Source organism: Agelaius phoeniceus (genome assembly GCF_051311805.1).
Source record: "Agelaius phoeniceus isolate bAgePho1 chromosome W unlocalized genomic scaffold, bAgePho1.hap1 SUPER_W_unloc_1, whole genome shotgun sequence".
Classification (NCBI taxonomy): domain Eukaryota; kingdom Metazoa; phylum Chordata; class Aves; order Passeriformes; family Icteridae; genus Agelaius; species Agelaius phoeniceus.
In genome coordinates this window covers 1,613,523-1,637,689 of record NW_027509866.1, presented here as the reverse complement: position 1 = coordinate 1,637,689, position 24,167 = coordinate 1,613,523, and the positions used below count along the sequence as shown (strand labels likewise).

Below are 24,167 nucleotides of genomic sequence, written 5' to 3'. Positions count from 1 at the left end.
TCAGGGAGGGGGCTCAGCTCATTCCCCTTTGCCATGGACTGCTTTGCCCACAGCCCCACAGGTGCCAGGGAAGCTTGGACACCCCATTCCCATGGACAGCCCTGTCTTGCAGGAATGCCAAGGGCAGTGCCTGGCTCAGCTGCTGCAAATGCCAGAGCCTGCCTGAGAGCAGCAGATAACAGTGCCAATGTCAGGGCAGGGCAGAACCAAGAGCAGATGTTGTGGTGCTGTGCCTGAGAGGGCAGGGCAGAGACAGCCGGGCACTCAGGACAGTGTTCCCGTGCCCAGCCGTGCCCGGCACCTCCCACACACCAACAGTGCCCTCCTGCCCCAGCCCTGCTCTCTTCAGCCCCCTCTCCTTCCCTGAGCATCTCCCTGGGCCTGGACATTCCCTGCTGAGAGGAGCCTTGTCCCTGGCAGCGCTCACAGAGCCCATCCCAGCCTGTGTGCCCTGGCTGGGGCCCTACAGAAACCTGCCTGTGTGCAGGGCCCTGGCTGGGGCAGGCTCTGTGTGCAGCTGGGCAAGGGCAGCTCAGGAGAGCCCTGCTGGGCCCTGCAAAGGTGCTGCTGCTGCTGTGCAGGGCTGAGGAGTGGCTGAGGGCCCTTTGGGAGGCTCCCAGCAGAGAGACTGACCACCCTAAGTTACAGTTCTGGAGTCTCTGTAAAAGTTCAAACATTCCTTTGGTGATCCTGTGTGTCCCTTTCAACTAAGAATGTCCTGGGATTCTGGGATAACAATTCCTGTTCTGCTTCTCTTATCCCCCTGCTGTCTATAATCCAAAGAGAAAAAACCCCCTTGCAACAGTGTAAGAACAGTAATGTAAAAACCAGACATTAATTGGAAGCTTCCAGGTGTCCCAATGGGGATGGGGCACACTCGGTCCCTGATTTCAACAATTTATTAAGGTTGATTAATTAGGATATTTAACAGGAACATCCAATAGGAGATTCAGTTGCCCTGGTTACAGGGCCATTGTGTTACACACCCCCTGCTCAATCTGTTGGAATAGGTCCAAAGGCTTCTTTGCCAAAAATTTTTGTTATGACTGCTCACATTCTGGTCAATTAAAAAAATGGTTTTGTAGGTTCTCTTCCTGATAATAAGACAGTATTTCAGGAAGGTATTTAGACAGTGAGCTTATTGTTCTAAAATCTAAGAGAAAGGTTAGGAAACGTACTAGAGTTAATTATTATAATTATATAAGTATGTAATATTAGTTTATTATAGTTAATTAGGAATTTAGTAGTGTTAAGTAAGGATTGTAGATTTATAACTATATAATAGTAAGTTACAGAGCTATGAATATATGAAAACTGTGTAAAATGCAAAAATCTTTTCGTCATCACCCCAACTTCCCCATCCTTCTTCAAGCAGGAAATTGAAAACACTCTCAGGAAAGCTCCTGATCTTTCCAGCAATCCCAGGCTTACCTTCTTTGGGAAGTGCCCTCCGGAGCTGTGCCCAGGCTGGTCTGGAGCTGGGAGCAGCCCTGCCCCACCCAGCCCCTCTCAGCAGCAGCCCCTGCCCTGCTCAGGGCGGCTCCTTCCCCCCAGAGCTTCTGCCCAGCGCTGGGAGCAGCTGCCAGGGCTGGCTGAGAGCTGTCCCTGGCAGGCAGCAGAGTCCCTGCCCCAGCACAGCGCCCTGGGCTGCAGGACCCTGCTCTGCAGGACAGCCCTGGGCACCCCTGGCTGCAGCCCCGGCTGCTCAGCCCTGCAGCAGAGCCTGGCAACAGGAGCTGCCTTGGGCTGTGCCTGGGCTGGGGCAGCAGGGAAAGCCAGCCCTGCCCTAGGGCCACAGCCCTGCCCTGGAGCAGCCCTGAGTGTCCTCCTGAAAGGTCCTAAAAGCTCTGGGCTGTGCCAGCTCCAGGAGATCCCTGCAGGAACTGTGGCTTCTCTTCCCACAGCCAGGGAATGACTGTTTCAAACCTGGGCTGATTTCTGCTCTAGTGAGCCCTGAGTGAGCTCTGCCCTGTGCTCCCGGCCCAGGCTGAGTTTAACCCCTCTGTGGCTCTGTGCTGTGCCCGGGCTGGCTGCAGGCAGTGCCCCAGCCCTGCTGGGCTGTGCACAGGAGCTGCTCCTGCCCAGAGCTGTCTCTCTGCAGCGCTGCCCTTGCCAGGAGCCGCCTCTGTGCCAGCAGCCTCTCTGCAGGTTTTTCAAAGGACTTTGGGTTTGGCTTTTGCCTTGGAGTCTCTGAGAGGTTTGTGCAATCATGGCCCCAATTATCTGCTTTAATGAGTCCCTTGAGAGCTTTGTACAGACACTCAGTGGGGCTCATTAATGCCTTGAGATACTCAAGGTTTTTAAGGTACTTTGGATTTTTCTTTCCACACCGAGTCTCTGAGAGGTTTTGGGTCATCCTGGCCTCCAATTCTCTCCTCCAAGGAGTCCATGAGGAGCCTGTGTTGGGGATGGACCTCAGTGGGACCCATTCATGCCTTGAGATACTTTGGGTTTTGTCATGGTGAGGGAAACTTGGACACTCAATATGAGTGTTTAGCAAGCTTCATTTATTGAAGAGAGCATCAGACTTTTATGCACAACAAGCAATAAGCTCATACATATTCTGCAAGCTAAGCAATCTATTGGCTATAATACGATATCAGCTCTTCCTCATACCTTAGGGGTTACATCTTTCTTTTCTCTGCTTGTTATTGTACCACAGCTATGCTCAAGGACACAGTGTTTTGCAGGTGCAGGGACCCAGATTAGCTGCATCCTCCCGATTCTTGGTCCAGAATGTGGCCCCTGTCACGTAGCCATTCCTCCACACCTTATTCTCTTCCCCTCTGATTTTCCCACACCCTCCCCAGGCCCTGCTCTGGAGTAGCGTTGGCCATGCCACCCTGGACTCTCCTTTCCAAGATGGTGATGGCCACACCACTTGGAACCTGTTCTGCCGCTCTTCACCTTCTCTTCCTGGCCCTGATCTCGCCTCTGGCTCCACCTCTGGAGGCTGTGACCACTCCATCACAGGACACATCTATTCCAGGGAAGATGGAACAAGAAACCCCACTGCAGAAACCTCCTTTTGTTTACTCCCCCAAATGGTGATGCCCATAACCCTTCTAGCAGAGCCCCAGACAACTTGCTGCAGTTACGCAGCACAAACATCAGGGCTTCCACGCCTTCTCCCGAGAGGATCTCCCACTTCATTGCCTCTGCCAGCACCATAGGGCCCCTCCAAAGCCAGGCCAGTCCATCAAACAGTTTGGGACCTGTGTTTCAGCATTGAGAGCCTCCTTTGAATGCGGCCACTGCCATCCGGACTCCCCAGAGAAACTTTGTGTTCAACCAAATTGTGCCTGTGCCAGTGCCCACCGCCATGGATTGCAGCAGCAGGCACCTTCAGCACGCCATGGCAAACTGCACTCAACAAAGTTTGACACCCAGAGCTCCCAAGCACAGCTGGTGGAGAAGGAGAAATCATCACCAAGCCTGCTCCAGACAGCAAATTAATGTAACTGTGCAAATTTTCTGTAGAAACCCTAACACTTCCCTTTTTATTCCCCCTTCCTGGTAAATATATTTTCAGTTGTATTTAGATCATTTTAATTTTAAGTGAGTTCTAGATCATGTTTATATCACAAAAGATATGTTTGTTTGATTAACCTTTTCCAACCCCCCAGTCTTCATTAAAAAGGGAGTAGCTTGATTTAATAGTACTAATTTAACTCATGTAAGCTATTAAATACCAGAATTATTATTTCATTTGTTAATGTTAATTTAGTTTTTACAGACTATTATTATCTCTTTTCATTTTAATATATACATAAATGTAAATAGTTCTCAACTAATATTACAAGAAGTTAATATGACACAAACAATCCTAACTCCCATTACTCATGTTAAGTTTTTAAATCCCTTTATTTTAGTCAATTGGAAAAATCAAGTTTCCAGAATACACTCTTTATACCCTATTATCCTTTATGCAAGGAACCCCCAGAAAAACAATATCTCATGATAAATGTATAAGTCTAATTTGATGCTTGATTTTTCACTGGTTTAAAAAGTTTTTTACAAATGATGAGTTTCATTTTGTGTTTTTATAAATTATGCGTTTTACTTTCGTACTTGATGTTGCAAATTACAATTTTTGTTAGCAGAAAAGTAACAGAAGTTTTAATTACAGTGAAAAGCAAGTGAAAAGAAGGTGTGCGTAAGCTGTTTGATTGTAAGTCAAGAAGTGATAGTATAGAATACTTGAAAGATGTTTAAAGGGAAGAGAAAAAGGGGAAAGAGGAAAAAAGGAAAAAGAGAAAGTGAGTGAGCAAAAAAGAGAAGGACTAATTTACTAAGAATAAGGGTATTAAGTTGAGAGCAAAGAAATGAAAGAAAAGGCTTTAGTTAAGTGTTAGTTTAATTATTACATTAAACTTACTTTCTTACCTATACCTTTTAATCTTCTCGTGTGTACCCCCTTCATGTTTAGTCTTTTCATTAAGATTGTTTATTGTCTCAAGTTTAGCTAAAACTATCAGTTTTATAATTGTTATTGTCATGTTAATAGTGTTTTACTGTTCATTATTATGTCCCTGGGAATCCCTTTATGAGTTGTCATAATCCCTCTGTAAGTTACCCCATAAGTATTAACTAATTTAAGGGCTATAACTTAAATTATTCCCCTGTTTCTAAAAGAAAGAAAAAGGGGGAGGTGTGGGGTTCCCCTGCCCCAGGAGGTGGGGATTCTACCCAGACAGAGAGCATCAGGCGAGGGGTGTGATTTAAAGAAGATTCCACCCCTCCATCCTGTGGGCTGTGACCCCGGAAGCCCAGGAAGAAACACTCCACTCCATTTTGTCAAATAAGGAATGGCCCCAGAATGTTCTTCTTTTCCTGTACTCCCATTAGTTCAAATTCTACTGCAATGTCCCCGCCTTAGTTTTTTCCATTGATTTTTTTTTTCCTTAGTTTTTTCCTTGATCCACTCCTTTGCAGTCCCCTGCTCCTCCTGCTATTGGACCCCAACCCTAAACACCACCCCTACCCTGTCATGTAAAATCCATGACCCTCCGCCCCTTGTTTCTTGTCTTGGTCCCTGGCACAATAAAGGATCCTGGGTTTTGCTAAACCCAGACCGGTCCTGTTGCCTTCCTGTCCCTGTTGGTCACCGGTGGCTGCCTGAGGTCTGAGACTCCAGGGCCCGGGGGAGTTGTTACACCACAGGCCCCTGGGCTGAACACAGGCCTTTCTCCATTGGAAACAAAACTCACCACTCCAGTTTCCTGATGTCAGTTTGCAGGAGGAGCTTGGCACTGCCAGGGCAGCCCAAGTTGGAGGTGCTGGCAGCTTGGGTCTGGGAGATGCTGTGCGCCATTCGGAATTTCAGGAGGCGGCAGCACAGTTGGGGCCACGGGCCCCTGGACACGAATGCCAACCCTTTTCATGGGAATCAAAACTCACCACTCCAGTTTCCTGATGTCAGTTTGCAGGAGGCGCTTGGCACTGCCAGGGCAGCCTGAGTTGGAGGTGGTGGCAGGTTGCCTCTGGGAGACACCCAGTGCTGTTCGGGATTTCAGGAGGCAGCACTCACTCGGGGTCACAGGCCCCTGGACATGAACACTGGTGGAGGAAAGATCCAATGTTAAAAGCATCACCCAGGCAATGCTCTTTTGACAAGTTCTGCCCTGAGCTTTCCTTAAGAAGATCTGAAACGTTCAATGTCACCAGCAAAGGCTCCTGCAATGGCTGCAGGCCAGCAGAGCAGGGCTGTCAGCTGTGAAACAAGTGCTGCCACAAGCAGCAGCTCCCCCAGGGCAGCAAATCAAGAGCTGGGAAGGAGCTGATCTGACGGCCAAATCTCCTTAGCTCCTTCTGAAAGAGCAGGAACAGTTCCTCATTCCAATGTGGTGGAATGCTGGGCACCACAGCTCCAGGTGAGGACTGGACACAAGTTTGCTCCCACTGAGTGCTGTGATGGTTTCTGCAGGAGCTCTGGGCCCCTGTGCTTGCCAGGCACAATGAGCAGAGAAGGAGCCGAGTGCACTGATGTGGAAAAAGGATATGTAAAAAGTTTTTAGAACCTAATAGAAGGCCCACACAGTATGAATCTGTATATAAATCTTGAGACAAGAAATGCTAACTTAAAAATGCCCTGGAATAGGACAGATATTATTGAGAGAGAAATGAAGCTAGAAAAAAATTTCAAAAGATGGCCTTGCAAATAAGACTTTGGAAAAATAAAGCTATGAAAGATGCATTGTAGTGGGACCCACAAGGGGTAGTTTGAAATAATTGGCTTTAAGGCATCTACAACATGGTGTGGAAAAAAGCAGATAGACCAAGAAACACTTAAAAGGTATTATAATTAGGAAATAGTCAGCTTCTGATTGTGATGGTGTGAATTATAAGATCTGTATTGTCTCACCCTTCTCATGAGACTGAAAATGGAATAAAAGTTTTTAAAACACCTCTCAGTTGTCCCATTTCTAGGTCCAGAAAAGAGTATTATCCAACACACTGACACACCTTTGCCTCGAGCATAACCCAGCCTGCACCAAACACACTGAAAGCTTTCCCCTTTGGCCCGTGTCTTGAAACATCAGGTCTGCTGTTTGACAGCTCAGGTTGGTTTGGTGTCAAGGAGTTTCCCTCAGAAATACTGGGTTTGTCTTCCTCTGTGCCTTCCCCTCAGCAGCCTTGGGCATGCTCCTATGTGAAGCCATCTGTCTCACACAGTTTGAAACAATTTAAAACAGGATATTGTGCAATAAGTCATCTCCTCTATAATGTTCCAACAATCCCTTTCCAGCAATAGGAAATTATTACTAATAGATGAAAGTGGGAAAAACCCCAACAGTTTATTAACAAACAGAATCCCCCCATGATACGTGTTCCAAGAAGGCACCGGGTTCTCTCTCGGGAAGAACAGGAGCTGTCACGGAGCAGTTCCAGCAGCTGATGGAAGCTCGGTGGCTCGTGCGGCGTTGGTTTTCTCCCATGGCAGAGCTCCCTGGAACGGTCAGGGCAGGGGAAGCAGCTGGGCTGGAGCCCCTCGCTGTCTTTTCTCCCCGGCGTGGCTCAGCTCACAGACTCTCGGGCTGGGAGCGGGGCCGCTCCGCTTCTGCCGGCACCATGTCCCTGGGCTTGGACAAACAGTTTTCTGCCAGGAGAGCCCTGCACACTGCTCCACTGATCCCTCATAAAGGCCCAAACCAACTCCAAACACTCTGTCTGCAGCAGCTTTTCACAAAGGGCTGCAGAAATCCAGGACAGCTGCAAGTGAGTGTCGGAAGGCTCTTGTCTTGCTCCTGACAGCAGAATTCTTGATCATCTTATGCAATTTTATTCAGATGTAACATGAGAGCTGAGGTTTTTTGTTAAAATATTTCATGATGAGTAACAAGCCTTGGGAGCATGAGGTACAGGACTGACATGAGAAAGCATGAGCATATCCTCCAAAGTGGCCAGTTTAATTGTCCATTTTATTATTCTTGTATTTACTCCACACTAATAAGGAAAACCAAGCTTTGCTTGGAGGCAAAACAGGCATGGGATACACTACAGTCCCTCACAGGCTCACCAGGGCTGGCAGTGACAAAGCAGGCAGTCTGCTTCATTGTGAACCACTACAGAGCCACATCCCAATCTGGTTTAAGTAGCGTGGTATTATTAAGAGCTCCTTTTCTGCATGAGATACACAAAGGAGATCCCAAAGGATTTTCATGCAAGCATGCAGTAAAGAACTGGTCCTGCTATCCTAATGAAGGATGGCTTTGGCAATTACACTCTTCCCATTCATCTTTTGATGCAGACACTTCAGGTTTTCCCTCACACCCCTGCAAGGCTGGCAGTCACTGTTTCCCATTTCCTGTTCTTCCCTAGAGATGGTGCAGTGGCTGCTTTGAAACAAAAAGCCCTGAGATCTGGACAGCTTGAAGGAGCGTGAAATGCTAATTAAGTGCTCATATTGGTAATACCCAGGTCTGCACTTCCCAGTCCTCTGAAGCAGCAGCAGGAGGACCATGCATCATTCCTGTTGGTGGATGGTCATGTTTCTGATGTGCAAGAGCAATGGCTTTGAGGAGGGACAAAAATGCCCCTCCTCAAACAGTGGGTGTGCAAGGAGATGTGAAGTTTCACAGCGTTTTCTAGGATATTTCAGAAAGATCTAAGAGAATATTGTGGCATGGAGTAGGTCCCTAATTTTGTCTCCAGAGAAATCCCCAAAGGGCACATTCACTCTGCTGCTGATGGCAAGCCCATAAGCTCATGGACCCGTTTTCCCTGCAACGTGCCACCCTGCCTGGGCTTTACTAGGCCAGGACTAGACCCAGAGCAAAGCAAACACATGCAGCCAGGTGACATTGTGTGACATCAGAAGCTGGCAACCAAGAGTACAGTTTGCACTGGGGCCAGAAGTGTTTTTCCCTAAGACAAAGCAAATTGAAATGTGAAGTTTCAAACTTCAAATGATTATGAAAGGAAACTGCAGAATAATTTCTGGAAGGGCAGCATTGTCAATGATCATGCAGCCCACCAAGAGCTGGAGCTGAATCCAGAATTGCTTCTTCCAGCTGTGCAGGAATTCATTACACTGGCAAGCACTGGTCCATGGGAACAAATGATGCCCTAGCTCTGGGCTGAATGGCACCCAGGCTGCAGTACAGATTGGAGGAACCCTTGTCACTTGTTATTGGCCTTCCAGTGCATTCATCCTTCTGCAAACAAGGTGCAAACAACACAGCTGGACTGCTGTCCCGGGTAAATATACATACAGGTGACTTTTCCCTGTGAGCCAGATCTGTGGGAGGTTGCAAAGGAGCAAAGCTTTGGCATTTGGGCACACTTCTCTTTGTTTCTTTGCTCAGGCCTTTGGTGAGCACAGAACACACCTAGGTAGAAAACCTTTGACTAGACAGGATCTTTTGGATCCATTGTCCCCCAAACAGGTCAATGGTGGCCCCGTTGTAATGCCAAGTAACAAAGAGCAGCACAAATGACACAAAGAAAACATGGCCAAAGAGGAAGAGGAGAGGCCCGAGGAGGAAAGGATGTGGTGAGACATTGGCACATTGAGCTGCACTCCCATAATCTCTAGGCTAGCAGGTCCTGGTCTCACATTCTCCTCTTGGGTTATTTAAGTTTTATTTGTTTATTTACTTTTTTCATCATCAAAAATATATATAGTTAAAAATACATCATCATCAAAACTATATATAGTTTAAAATACATCAAAAATTCTAAAGATACAATCAAAACACATTAATTCAAAACTACATCTAAAGATCAGAACATATGTACAGCTGTAACTATGAAGCCTAATGCATCAATCCTATTCTTCAAACACTCTTCATGCAGGCAGCAGCTTCTTCCTGAGCTTGGAGGAAAGAGAGCTCTTCTGGACGGGAGGCAAGGACTTTGTGGGTGAGGGAACATCGGAAGTGTCTGGAGAAAACTTCTCGGTAAGACTGTAACCAGCCAGATCTGCAAAATGGAGACACAAAGTTTAACAGCGGCCACCATGCAAACCTAAAGCATCTGAAGCTCCATATTTCATGGGACACATTTCCTGCAAACTTCTAAACAGCTGCACAGGGAAACATGCTCCTGCTGGCAGACACTTGAGGCAGGCCAGGGCAAAACCCTGAGCCACTTGCCCAGAGCTAGCACAGGCACAGCCTGGCCTCTGGGCTGCCCTGGGACAGCAGGGAGCCCAGAGCCCTGTGCTCTCCAGGAATGGCTCAGCTGCACCTGCACCCTCCTGCTCCTCTGCCTGCCCCACAGCTCAGCAGCCCTGCAGCTCCAGGGGCACTGGCAGCAGCACAGCTCCTTGCAGGGGCACATGCAGGGCACAGCTGTTCCCTGGCAATGTGCACAGCCTCTCTGGGCTGCCACAAGACCCTTCCTCCCAACAGAGACTGGCCCAGCTCCCCCCTCACCTCTGTGTGAGGCTGAGCCATGATTCCCTTCACCTTGTCCTCCACCTGGAGCTGCTTCAGGCCCCCTATGCCATGACCAGGAAGGGCAATGGAGAGAGCAGGGGCAGATGCAAACCCTTCCTTTGGATTTCATCTTTTTTGGCACAGCTAAAAAGGCAAATCTGGAGGTGTCCAACTCAGCGCTTCCTCAGCCTTCTGGAGAACATCTCGCCTTCACCAGCCCAGCATTTTGGAGAGGTTTTCCCGCACGTGTGCAGGCTTGCTGGCAGCACATTTCTTCAGCTGGGTGCCCATCACCTTGTAGAGGGCAGAGGCGAGCTTGGTGGCCACGGTGCGGACATTGGCACTCCGCACGGGCAGCGCCTTGTTCTCCAGGAAGGACCAGAGCACGGGCAGGGCGTCGCGCTGGACGACTGCAGGGCTCCTGGCATGGACCCACTGCACAAGCACTGCCGGGACAGAGACACAGCTCCTTAGCCACAACCTCAATGCAAACAAGGATCTACCTCTGCTTTTGCTTCTGGCAAGCTTCTCTGGCCAAGATCAGCAAAATGGCACACAGAGCCCCTTGATCCAGAAACGGGCAAAGCAGCTGATCATCCTGGAAACAGAACCACCAACCCCTCAGGACTAATTGCTCCAACCAGAGCCTTGTCCCTGTGGCAGACTTTGCACATTTATTAAATTATTTCACAATCTCTTTCTGCATAAACAATGAATGAAACGTCCAACTGCCTTTTATTTCCATTAAGAACTTGTCTAAATCCACACTGAAGATTTGGAAATGCACCATAGAGAGGAAATGGAGAGATTTCTAATAAAGGGATGATTCCATTTTTGTAACTTTGATGTCAAGTTCCAAATGTCTAATCTGGCTCTTCCCTGTGCTCAGTGGCACACAGCAAAGGGCAGGATTAGAACACACCTCAAAACTCCAGCCCACCAGAGATGGCTGCTCCTTGACAGCTGGATTGGAAACATCAGTGACCAGCTGGTGTCTTTGGCAGAATGCTTTTGGGGCTTCCAAGAAACAGCTGTTTCAAACCTCAGGGTGTCTTAGAGAATTACCCAGATCCCATTGCTGTGGCATTTGAGCATCTCCACATTTTATTGCCACTTTCCCCTCCCAATGTTAATGGCATTTTTTCTTTTAATGTCCACTGAAATAGGGGCATAGAGAAAGAAAAATGCTACACAGGGGACTGAAATGCAACCAAAACACGAATGTTTTCTCATATTGTCTCTGAAATGTGCTCTCTGCCCATTTTTTGAACTGAACTATATCAAACACAGACAAAAATTTACTACCAACAGGCTTCTTGCATGGCAGATTTGGCTGAGAGACCAAAACCTGAATGGCTCTGGAGACCATTCTTATTTTCTGATCAGACAAAATGTTATCTAGCAGCCATTTAATATTCTGTGGTGGAAGAGACTTCATTTTCTCGATGCTGTTAATCCACCACCAGTCATCAACATTGAAAGAGTTCCTGCAAGTACCCAAAACCAATTTTGCTAAGCAGGAAAGGGTTATGGTACCCATTTTAAAATGGGAATTAATTTGAGTTTAAATGCAGTTAAAGACATCGGTGACTACTGAACGTGAGGAACAGCTGTCTGTTTCTACTAGATCTCAGAGACAACATCTGCTCTTTCTAAAGTAATCCTAATTTATGGTTAATTCCTTTATTTGAAAAAGAGATCAAAAGAACTGCTAAACTAAATTCCCTATTGCTGGAGATCTACTTTATTCAAATGCTCTTTAAAGGGCCTTTGACATTCCCAGTCACTGAACATGCCCTTTTGAGATTCCTAATGGAGACACAAAGTGTATTAAACCTTGCATTTAAAGATGTTGGCATAATTAGCAGTGGATTTAGCCCCAGGTAAAGCAAGGTGATCAATTCTCCTCTCTACAATATTGAGATTATCCTTTTTCCATTCCTTGGCTCTTGCTGACATAGCAAGCTCCTCTGAGGAATCAATTATCAGCTGCATTTGTAGCTTTTGGACAGCGCTGGCACAGGCAGACACTGTTTGCACACCCTGAAAGGCTCAGTCCAAGCCACTTTGACAGCACAGGCAGGGAGCCTCAGCACTCTGCTTCTGTCCCTGTGCCCCAGAGGCTGCCTTGCACTAAACCCCTGCCTCTGATGCCTCTGTTGAGTTTTGACCTGAGCTGTGACCCCCAGGCTCTGCATGGTTCAGCCTCAAAACTTTCCAACAGAAAAACAAGAATTTTGTGAGGACAGAACAAACTGATGCCCTGAAACAGCATCTGCCACCATTTCCCCTCAAAGATCACAGATGTCCCTGAGCTTCCCAGAGAGGAACCAGCTGGGATATTTTCAGCCCCTCCCTTTGCTGGAGGTGGTTCTGAGATGCCCCAGTGAGAGCTCAGCCCCGAGGCCGAGCGCTGCCCCCATCTCAGATGCTGCCCAGCTCTGCAGCAGCCAGGGAAATCCTGCCAAATCCACCTGCCTGGGCTATTGGGCAGCAGGGACAAGCTCAGCACCTCCTGATGAGGAGGAGCTGCTCTGCTGTCTGTTCACAGGCATTCCCTGTCAATACTCCCTGGGCAGAGCTCTTGGCTCAGAAGGGGAGGCTATACCTGTGATACACTCGGTGACATCCAGCAGAGCTTGGCCACTCAGGTGATTCCATTGGTAGCTGAACTCTTTCAGCAGTGACACTTGATCTACAAGGGAAACACATGGTTCTGCTCACTTTTCTCAGGTCATAGGAGAAAGGACAGTGAGGAGGGAAAGGGCAGGGCCAACCCCATTTTATAAAATAAAGTACATTTCTGTGGATTTTTGAATCCTTTTCTTCTTTCCTTCCAGCCTGCTTGGCAGGGTTTAAAATTCCAAAAGAAAAGCTCTCCTTTCACATTTGTAAATCCAAACTTGTCTGCTGTAGCAGGAGCTATGTTAAAACATTTCACATCAGGGACCTCAAGAGTTCAGTCACATGGAAGCAGTGAAAAGGTTTTGCATCCCAGAGCAAAAAGGAAGAAGCCCATACTTGGGTCACAGAAAGGCACTGAGTCAGGCAGTTCCTGAGTTTACAGAGCAGCTGGGGAGGAGAAAGTGGAAACTCCTCTTGAAGACCTGCCTCTTCAACACTCCTTTTTTCAGGCATATTTCCCCAGTGAGCATTCTCAGAGCTGACATAAATCTGTGTGGCAGAGGAATTTAGAGCAGCCCTTGCCTATGTAGTTAATTGCTGTGGCCATCTTGCCCCATGCAAAGCAACATGTGGAACAAGGCATCATTGACAGCTGGGTTTATACCTGTTTGTTCTAATGAAATGAACTTGGTGAATCATAAGTTCCCCTTTGAACATGGAAGACAAAGAAGAAAAGTGGAAAATAGGCAGCTGATGCCTCTAATGTAGAGCCTCCCAGGTGGCTGCTCTGCAGAAGCTCTGATGGGCCAGTGTCCCTTCATGCCAACAGCAAAGCTGGTCATTTGGGAAGTCAGACAGGGCCCAAGCACACTCCAAACCCCCTTTGCCTCTGAACTGTAGCAAAGCTGTAGCCCAGGACTTGCTCTTCAGACAAGCGGCACAGAGCCAAGGGAGCCTGGGACTGTTGGGAAATGCTGCTGCACATTCCAGCCTGTTGGGGATGGTGCATAAGGACTGCAGCTGCACAGCTTCTGGTGGGTGTCAGCTGGAGTGTTCCACAGACAAGAGCAGCTGTCAAGGCACTCAGCGCTCTCTTGTGCAGGAGAGACAGAGATGCAGTTGAGGAGAGTCCCTGCCAGGGCTCAGCCTTACCCAAATGAGCAATGGATTCTTCCAGTGCTTTCACAGCTGCCCCACGAACCCTGGGATCCTTTGAGTTCAGGTTCTTTGTTATTCCTTCCACCAAACCAATGATCACTGGGTTCAAGGCATCTTTCAGGACTCCTGTGATTTCAGCCAGCACATCCAGCGCCCTCTGCTTCACTTTCTTGTGGCTGTCAGATATCCTCAGGACAAAATAATCAAAAATCTGTGAAGAGAACAAGCAACATGAAAGCTGGATTCAAATGTCCTTGTTTGAAGAGTGGCTGTCGCAGTCAGCAATGTCAAAGACGAAAGTGATCCTTTCTGTCAGGTCAGCACTCGCTTGCACAATTTCACTGTTTTCCTGTGGGCCACTCGCTGGAATGGTGGCGCAACCTCATGATGGTTGAAAGATTTTCTTCTGTTTTTAAGAGATTGGGCTGGGGACAGAGTAGCCCCTATGGTATTTCTCTCCATCTCTAAATCATTAAATCAATTCCATTTATTAATGCTAAAGAGTACCTTTGCTTTGAATGGAAGCAGATGTTTACAATGCCTGGTTTTCTATACAGTTGCCTCAAGTACTGAGGGCAGTTATGATTTTGCCAAAACTATGGCTGGAGAAGATCTAAGTTTTATTTTGTTTGTCTCAGAGCCTGTGTCTGGAGAAGTGCAGGGCTCTGGTCAACTCTTCCAGGATCCAGACTATTTCTCTAAGTAACATGTGGACTTCTGAAATGGAATGTGCTGTACAGCTCTCATTAGAGCACGTTCAGTCCCTTGACAGCCACATTGTCAGGCACCTTTTCCTGGAAAAAGGGAAAAAGCAGCTACTGGGAGGAGAAGGCAGAGATGAGTCCTTAGCTGTTTCCATCCTTTTCCAAAGAGAAAAAAAGACCCCCCCAAGAAGGGTGAGCACTGTCTTTACCAAGAGGAATAGGAACAAGGATGGAAATGAGTAGCCAGAGTTGTGCCTGTGCAAGACAAGATGGAGTATATAGAAGTGTTGTTTTTGAAAAACCAACTGGGTTTAAACCAACCCAGCCTGATACTTCTCTTCCCTATGCAAACCCATTTTTGGTCTAGAGAACAATTGCCATGCTTTCAGGGGCTGGATTCCCTTCACTTAACCCAACTGGGAGTAGGAGACAGCAGCAGTTACACCAGCAGAAAATTCTGCCATCATCTGATAAACAGCATCAATAGGCACCTGCCAGGCAAATACAGCTGGACTGAAATAACACTTCCTGAAGACTGGACCTGAATTACATTTGTCTGGGTAAGAGGGACCAGCATGTCCCAAACAGCCAGGACAGAGTGCCAAGACACACTGAATTAACTTTGCTGCTACAGGCTTAGGAAAGGAGCTAAAGGAAAGGAGCAGTGAAGATACCCTACGTACTTGGACAATGTTGGTGGAGATGAGCTGGGGGCTGGTTTTGCACAGGTCTTGGAGGAGCTCCACTCCTTCCATCCTTGTCTGAAACCCCTTGGCTTCCAGGAGATGGTAAAGCTTCTGGAGCAGCTCCGTTTCTTCCACAGCTGGAGGTGACGTGACCTGGGCTTTTGCACAGTGTAGGAGGTGTCCATCAGAGGGAGATTTCACCCTGGAAAATAAAACCAAATGAGGACCTGGTGGTGATAATTATTGTAGCATGGCATCCCTGTCGAGGAAATAATTAGCATTGACTCCATGATTCCAGAAAGCTGAGGCTGATCAATCACTTTATTACACTATACTATACTATACTATACTATACTATACTATACTATACTATACTATACTATACTATACTATACTATACTATACTATACTATACTATACTATACTATACTATACAGAAACTCATCACCCTTACAGACAGTCAGACACAGACAGACCAGATTAGTCAATTGAATCCAAAACACCATCACCAGTAGCCAATTAAGAAATTACCCTTTAGTAAACAAATCTCTATAACACATTCCACATGTTCACAACAACAGGCGCAGCAAGGGCAGATAAGAATTGTTTCTGATTCTTTTCTCTGATCTTCTCACAGCCTTCCCCAGGACAATGCCTGGGAAAGTTGTGCCTGCTGCTCTCTATGGAGAGAGCTGCAGCCACAGACAATACCTTCAGTTAATTGTGAGCAAAACATCTTGAGCAGCTTTCCTATTATGTGATTTCAAGCTGGAAAGTCATGAGGGTCTGAAGAACAATGTGGACCTCATGACAATGATTACCGGAGACAATCTGCAAGTAACATTCTTGCCAGAGCTCACTGAGGAAAACCAAGGATGAGATGCATCTGATCTATCTTCAGATGGCTGCCAGGGCACACAGGTCACATTGCTTTGTGGAGAAAGAGAGACACTGCTTCCAAGTCTAAATGCCTCCTCATAAGGGACGTGTGTGTCTTAGAATAAGGAAACTCATCACTCTGGAGAAGTGTCTCTACACCAGGCATGACAATCTGGAAAAGTAGCTCAGATGCATCTGAACCAATAAACAGGGCTATATTTGAAGGATTCAGAAAATCAGTAAGAGAGATAAAAACGGAAGCCAGACATCCCAGAACTATACTCACATTTCATTTGCTTCCCTAGAGCCTAGATGCACAGGTTAACAAACCCACTGGGAACAATTCTCCTGATCAACCTGTCTCTTCCATGAGCACGGGAAGATGCTAGCTGTGCTACTGAGGCATGTGGTCACTTTCCTGCCACTGCTGAGCAAGACAGAGCTAAATTCTGTTATCAGAGGAGAAGAGGTACAAGCAGCTCTGCAACTGCCATGAAGAGACAGCAAGGAGCAATTCCTGTCTTAAATGCTGATTGCAGCACAGGGGGAAATAAACCAAACATGCTGTCCATCAAGCAAATTACATGAAGGACAGGAATATCAAGACAAAAAGTCCACATTGAGACACCTGTTGACTGAAGTTGTTCAGGAATTGCCTTGCTCCTTACTACTCAAACTTGATACTGTTTGAGTGTAAGAAAACCATGATTCAGCCAGACCAAACCACATGGATGAGAACTGCATCTTTGTGGAATGGCATCTTGCTTCCAGACTGAGATTTCTCACCAAAACACCCATTTGAAAGACTCCACTCAGATGAAAACAAAGCCCTGTTTGAATTTACTTGTCCCAAGTCAGGCAGCAGAAACTTGGCCCTCTCCCAGCCTCCACAACACTGCCCTTGCCACTGCACTGCATCGTCTGAGCTGCAACCAATGGGTGTCTTTTTGTCTCTCCATTTTTGTGGAAACCCCTCCAGAGAAGTTGTGTTCAGCACAATGCAGAAGTAGACATTTTTTTATCCTAGAGCATTTGTAGGGAAAGGAAACAATCTCTGGCATTGGTCATCTCTGCCAGAAAGTTTTTCCTGAGGAAGAGACATGTAAAGCTTGTCATGTGCTTTGTCTCATCTAACAAAAGTGCTCAGTACCATTTGCTAGAAGACAACGTGGCCTGGGGCTTCTTTGAGCCACTGTTCCTCTCCTTCACCGGCTCCTTGACAGATGGGCCTTCACCCTTCTTCTGGTTTGCCATCCCCTACAAAGACATAGAGAAACCCCATCAATCTTTGGAGTATAAAATTGGAAATTCCCTGTTGAAAACACAAATTAGAACCAGGATCACTGCTACCAAGGCTTAGGGAAACATTTCCTAACTTACAGATGGAAACAGACCAGAGATTCAGTGATGCCAACTCTTTGTTTTCAGTAGCCCAAGGCTGGTTATGGGTGCTACCACACTGAGCAGCAATATAAAATCCTAAATTCCTTAAGTCTTGAGCATAAATGGGAATAATGCAAACTGGCAGGCAACGAGTGTTCGTGAAGGAAGCAGCAGAACAAACTGGACTCTTTGGAGGTTGGCCCATTGTGTTGGAAGTCAATTTGGTTCAACAGTCACTCTCCCTGTGCCTGCACAAAGGCAGGCTCCCTTCTATAATGTCGATAGAAAAATAAAATTCCCCCCCCTCAAACAAACAAAGGATTTTCTACTGGATGCTGCTGAATTCACCAAGCATCTTCCAGCTGCACAGGGCTTGACAGCAGGGCAGTATTCCCAAAAGACAGACAGTAATTGTAGTAACTAGGATTGACTTGGACATCTTTTGTATATTTGCAAATTTTCTTGGTGCTACTACTTCCAGTGTCCTTTGCAAAGACTCTGTTATGTTCAGAAGCACAATTCTCACTTAATTCCTTTACAGGGGCAGAGTAGGGAGAGCATGGTGGGGGCTTACGCTTAAATGTAAACCCATTTTCTCCTCTTTCCCTTTCCTCTTTGTGACCAATATTGAAAATATTCAAAACCCCACTTTTTCCCTAATAATATCAATTCCTTTGTGATCTGCAGATGAACAGGCTGAGGATTAACAGCTCATTCCCAGGAGCAAAATGATTCAGCAGAAAAGGAATGAGCTAAAGACAGATTGGGTATGTTTGATCTCATATTAGCAGTAGCAATACTTGCACAAAGGAGACATTTCTCCTGCCAAGCACTTACTTTCTTCTTAATTCTTGTCAGAATATCTTCCAGGTCACGGGTGGAAAGAGATTGTTCCAAAAGCTTTTTAAATTGTTGATGACTGAGCAACATCTTCACCATCTCCTGTCCATAATGCCTAAGGAAGGAAGGAAGGACAGAAGAAAGGAAGGAAGGAGGCAAAAAGGAAGGCAGGAAGGCATGAAGGAAGAAAGGAAACAAAAGAAAAGTGAACAAACACAGGAAGAGTGTTAACAGAAAAGGCTGATACCTTAAACTCATCAGGTGCAATCCCTGCATGAGAAGGCATTACCTACTCAGCAAAGAGGGAGATTTACCTCACTTGACACTGCACAGTGCTGTCAGCTGAACACAAGAGGCAAGAGGAGAATGTGGGGCAACAGAAAAATACCATTTCACTCTGAAACTGTGGGTGTGCTTCTGTGGCATCAAAGGATCTCAGGGAACAAGCAAAACACATCTGCTTTGTTGTCAGAGCCTATTAGCAGTGTCTTGCTGCCATTGCACAATATTTTGCCTTTCTTTAACTGGCAGGGAAGCCAGAACAAAACACCTCATGCATCCTATTGATTATTCTATACTATGTGTTTGCAGAGGGGCAGCTAGTTGCTCTGGTGTTCTTGGCAGCTATTAATGGGAATTTCATCATCAAAGGAAGGGGATTTTGGTGGTTTGGGTTGATTTTGCCACAGTTTTCTTCAAGAAGAAATGTGGAGTTCACTAAGCCACAGATAACAGCATTCTAGAAATCTGCAGAACAGGTTTAGAAAGACTGAATATATTGGCTGAAGACCTCTGAAATATTTCTAGGAAAGTCTGAAGTTAATGAGAAATGGATGTTTGGGATCCTTCAGTGATGAACATTAGCCAACACTTTGGCTTTGTGTTGTGCACCTAAGGCCAAACAAAACTGTTGGACTGGCTGATCTGAGCTCTTTTGATCTCAGTAAAGAATCCTTCAAGCCACAGGAAAAAGTTGGCAATGCTCCTTTTTGCTGGCCAACCTCAGGTTTCCCAGTACAGCCATTTGCCCAGGCAACCCAGAGCAGTGGTCACAGTGCCAAGGCTGACAGAGCTCAAGAAGTGTTTGGACAATGCTCTCAAGCACATGGAGTGACTCTTGGGGTCACTGCACATGGCCAGGAGCTGGACTCCATGACCCTGATGGGTCCCTTCCAACTCAGCATATTCCATTATTCACACCATGAGGTAACTTCATATTCCCTTTAGTTTCCACTCTTTTGTGGTTTCACCTTTATAGCCAGACACAAAACAGTTTTGCTGTTTTAGGAGGTGAAATGAAGATCATTACCTTGTGTCCTTGTGACAGTCCTGAGCAAGCTTCCCTGCCACGTGTGCCAGCCTCTCAGCCCTGGCTGTGCCTGCGAGCTTGGTGGCTCCAATTCTCTGCATCAGGGACAGGAGGAGTTCGGCCGCACGCTTCCGCACCGGGGCGTGGCGGCTGCTGGGGAGGAGAGAGCAAACCCTGGGCCACAGGGACCAGGAGCAGCAGCAGCACAGGCCTTGGCCAGAGCCTGCTCCCTGCCCTTGCTGGGGGAAGGAGCCTGGGCTCTCCCTGCACCTTCAGACACCTGCAGAAGGTTCTGTCCTCAGGTAAACACAAAGTTAGCATGGTACACAAGGCCTGCCTGCACGGAAGAGGGAGGAATTCAGCCTCCCTGCACTGTCTGATACTCAATTTCTTTCTCAGTATTTATTCTGAGAAAGATTAAAGAAATAGATGACATATGAATAATTTAGAAATTAAGGGCAATTGATGCTGACCCATCAGAGGGCACCCAGTACACAGAGCTGCAGCAGGATTGAGGCTCTTTCCACCCATTTATCCCCAAATCTGCAGACCTTTGGAAAACAACAAATGCAGGGAAAACACATTGTGGGCCATGAAGTTGCAGAATATCCAGCAATGCAGCCTGTTTCTTCTGTGAGGCTTGGCAATGGATCCATCTGAATGTTTTTCCCTATTCCAAACCTGGGGAAAGGGTGGCAGGCAGTTTAGCCAGGTTGTCCTGTTCTAGAGAGTGTCTCTTGGGAACTATCACCAACATTTAAGGCAGCATTTGCTTCAACTGTCCCATGGCACTCGGCCTGTGAAGGTGCCTTTAGAGTGATTCATCATCTCAAGGCTAACACGAAACATCAGTTTGAATGGAAAGTAGAGCTCTAAGGCCAGGACAGTCATACAAGACTCCTTTGGCAGGAGCTGCCCCTGCTGTGCAGGCTGTGCCACACCCAGCAGATTGTCCCCCATGTGCTCCATGCCCCAGCAAGGACCCTCCTCATTTCTCAAGTTAATGGCATCATGAGGATAGGTGGTTTTCCCCAGGGCCTCTGTGGTTAGTGCTGTGAAATACCAAACACTGCTCACAGCTGCAATTGCAATTGTCCCTCTTCCCACAAAAGCACAAGGCTCTATCCTTGGCCCTTGCAGGCACTTTCCCTTCCCCACCAGTCACCATATCTAGGAAAATCTGACGGACTGGGAGAACTCCAGGAAGCAGCAGGAAGCTGAGTCAGAGGAGCTTTAGTTTGGATATCAGGAAAAAGGGTTTTTCACCCAGAGGGTGGCTGGGCACTGGAACAGGCTCCCTAGGGCAGTGGTCACAGTGGTGACAGGGTTGAAGAAGCATTTGGACAACAATCTCAGGCACTTGGTGTGACCCTTGGGCTGTTCTGTGCAAGGCCAGGAGCTGGACTTGATGGTCCTGATGGGCCCCTTCCGACTCCCCATATTCTACAGTTCTGTGATTCTGAGAACTAATAATAGGCTGCAGGAGGGCAGAAATAGGTGACAAGAGGAAAGAAGTGAGGGTGGTCAGAGAATCAAGTCACTGAGTCCACAGAAGATGCAGGATACAGGACCCTTCCCTCCCACCATTCCCATTCTCTGTCTCATCCCTTCTCCCTCCCACACACACAAAGGTGAAGAACATCACTAAAAGAAGAAGAACCTACTTGACTCCCATGTCCATGAGAGCAGCCATTGCTCGTGCAGGAGTCACATTCTCCACCATGATCCCCAGGGTCTGACTGGCTGCTTTCTGAACAAATTCTGGTGAGTTGGACACCATCTGGAGAAGGACCCGAGCAACCTCATCCACCTCAGAGTCCATGTCCTTCTTCAAGGTCACAAAGAGCTCTCCCAGAGTGACAATGGCAGAGTAGGACACCTTGGAACGGAGGTTGGTCACCTGGGGAAGTCATGAGGGGAAGTATAAGAATCACCTTGAAAAGAAAACCAGTTACCTTCAACAGAAGTCCCAGGAAATGACAACACATCCCACTGTGTCCAGAGGAACATACAAGTACAAGAAGAGCAGGAGAGCACAAGCACAGAAAGGCACTTACTCTGGCACCAATTTCTGGCCTCAGACCTGCTTACTGCAGGCCTAAAAAAAATTTGACCAAAGTGTTCTACTTAACCCTTCTAAAATGTCCACAGCTTTGATTTTAGGCCCTTTTACTAGAAAATTAAAGCAAGAGCTGCTTTCAGATCATAAAGGCACAAGTCATAAAGATTAAAGAGTCAGGTGCTCCTGTTCAAAAAAGCAACACCAGCAGCTGAAGCACTCAGCCAGGAAACAGAAAACACAGGCTCTGGTCTACAGAATAATTTGCAGTGTTGAATTACAGTTTGGGCAGAGATTGGGACTCTGGAAAATAATGTTATTAGTGTCTCAGTTTCTGCCTTTGCACATTGCATTATAAAGGCACCACACTCAAAGATGAGTGTCAGATACCTGACCTGCCAGTAGATACAGCTGCATGTACCCACGGATCCTACAGATAGCTGACAGACATTAGAAATATCAGGTCTAAAACCAGAAATGAAGGCAGACCTTGAGCACACATGGAGATGAGCAAGCACATACCTACTCTACACACCGTGTATGAAGTATGGAGGACAATTCAGAACAATGTTCTCACCTCTCTGGTAACTGCCAAGCAAATGTCACGAAGTCTACAAAGCAGGACCTCTGAATGGGACCCAGCCAGGTGTTTGATGGTGAAGAGTCCCTTCTCCTTCAGCTCCCTGAAAGGCAGAAGATTGATTTTTCTCTCCACCAAGGCAGCACCCTCTGAAATGACCAGGCTGGCAGCTCAGTTGAACAATGGGAGGTGCTTTTCAAGGAGTGCTTATTGAAATCCTGGAACGCGTTGCCCCAGGATGCTGTGGCTGTCAAAAGCATTCACAAACCCAAGAGGCAAAGAGAGGGGTTTCAGAGTGGCCATTTAAGAAGACAGCCTTTCTGAAATCTCTGGCACATGAGGCCCCTCTGTCACTGCTTCCTAGAAGCTGTGAGACCGGGCCATGCTGCTGTTTCTTGTCACCTCCCTGTACCTGTCCCTGAGGCACAGTGCCACCGGGCTGTTATTGGGGCATTTTCCTTCTTTGTCAGCCCCAGCAGGCATTCAGCAGGGAGAGTCTGCACTGCCACTCTGGAGCTGAGTTTCCACTCTACAATCTCAGCCTCTCTGTCACCCCCTCCACTCCACCTCACACATTCCCCAAAAAAGCAGCAGGATGACCCAGGAGATTCCACCCCCGGGCAAACTCTGGATTTTCCCAAAACCCCCTACCTAAAACAACCCCCACAACAGCAACAAGTTATTTAAAAGGTGCAAACAACTCTGTCTCTGAGCACTTGCTTTGTGCAAGCCCTCAGCTACAGGAAGGTCTGTGAGGCATCAGGGCTGCAGCCCAGGGCTGGTGACCGATCCCACGGGCACCCCTGAGTGTCATCCAGACCCCCCACACCTGCAGAAGCTCTCTGCACCTCACAGGGCACCAAAGAGAAATGGGGAAGAGAAAGCGGAAGTGAAAGGGCAAAACAAAGGTGATTCCACAAGGAGATGCATCATGGCAGATTTTTCATGCTTATCCTGGTGTGAATGGAGTCCTTACCCCTGTGTGAATGAAGCATCCACCAGGGAGTGATAAAAAAAGACATCAAAAAGAAAACCAGTATCAGCTAAAATTTGTAGGGTTATCACCTCTGGACCTCCTTCTGCCTGTGTATAATTTTGGGACACATTGGGAGTATTGGCAAAACATCTCAGGTCCATATGAAGCAGTGAGAGGTAAAAAGTTGAATTCCAAAAGTGCAAGATTCCTAGAGGGTTTTCTTTCTTTTTCCTTCTCTTCTGCCATGAGCCCTTCAGGAGTAATGGCAGGCTGAGGGACTTGAAAGCACAACTCAGTCCATTTCTCAGAAAAAGGAACTCCCTGGAGCTGCTTCTGGGACTCCCATGCAGGAGGTCACAGGGAGACCCTGTCACCTGCCATTGCTGTCAGCAGTGGGAGCAGAGAGGAATCTTACTCAGTCCCACTGGGCCAGTGGCCCAAGGCACCCAAATCTCTACACTCAAAACTTCTGCCATCCTGCTTCTGCCTTCAGCCAGCAAATCATCTCCTTCCAGAGCTTTCTCTCTTCCCTCAAGGTTTCCTTTGCAGCTCCATGGAGCAGCAGGCAAAGCGAGGAAACAGCATGGACCTGCTGCAGCTGCAGCACTGCTGCAGAGCAAGGCTAAGAAAAGGCTGCTCCCCAATCTTCATCCTCTCCCTGCTCTGCAGGGGTTTCACCAGTGCCCTTTGGCCCTCTGGGCTCTCGGGGCTCCGAGGCACGAGCAAGACACGCTTCTGACTGACCTTAACGCTGAGAGGGACACAGAGGGAACGGGGCCTTTCTTACCAGTCATCGCTGCCCAGCATGGAGAGCGCCTCCTGCAAGGACTGCTGTGGGTCTGAAGAGGCTCTGTCCTTCTGCTCACGCCCACGGAGCAGCTCCTCTCGGCGCTTGGCACCAGGGGCTGTCTGCGAGGTCACTGTGAGGAGAGGGTCGGCCATGGGCGCTGCAGCCCCGGGCAAGGCCCCGCCATGGAGCGGCCTCAGCCCCATCTCCCAGCCAGGGCTCCGTGTGCTACAAACTGGCGCTGGCTCAGAGGCTTCCCTGCTGTCTGGCTCCTGGGGCTCCTTGCTTGCTCCCAGCCTC

The 24,167-nt window shown here is 47.5% G+C and overlaps 2 protein-coding genes across 2 annotated transcripts in view; both read right to left on the bottom strand.

The window, feature by feature from the left end:
- LOC143691880 (uncharacterized) overlaps window positions 1-24,167 on the bottom strand; it is a 413,566-nt gene that overhangs the window by 90,403 nt on the left and 298,996 nt on the right. The window lies entirely within an intron of this gene.
- The window catches only part of LOC143692373 (TOG array regulator of axonemal microtubules protein 2-like), a 28,008-nt gene continuing 13,932 nt past the window's right edge, over window positions 10,092-24,167 (bottom strand). The window contains exons 6-15 of the mRNA XM_077172607.1: window positions 23,868-24,000; window positions 22,102-22,207; window positions 21,130-21,365; window positions 19,466-19,618; window positions 18,154-18,271; window positions 17,084-17,190; window positions 15,052-15,256; window positions 13,659-13,875; window positions 12,490-12,576; window positions 10,092-10,291 (exon numbers count right to left, since the gene is read on the bottom strand). Of these exons, the coding sequence (XP_077028722.1) occupies window positions 10,092-10,291; window positions 12,490-12,576; window positions 13,659-13,875; window positions 15,052-15,256; window positions 17,084-17,190; window positions 18,154-18,271; window positions 19,466-19,618; window positions 21,130-21,365; window positions 22,102-22,207; window positions 23,868-24,000 (1,562 nt within the window). The remainder of the gene's footprint in view (window positions 10,292-12,489; window positions 12,577-13,658; window positions 13,876-15,051; window positions 15,257-17,083; window positions 17,191-18,153; window positions 18,272-19,465; window positions 19,619-21,129; window positions 21,366-22,101; window positions 22,208-23,867; window positions 24,001-24,167) is intronic.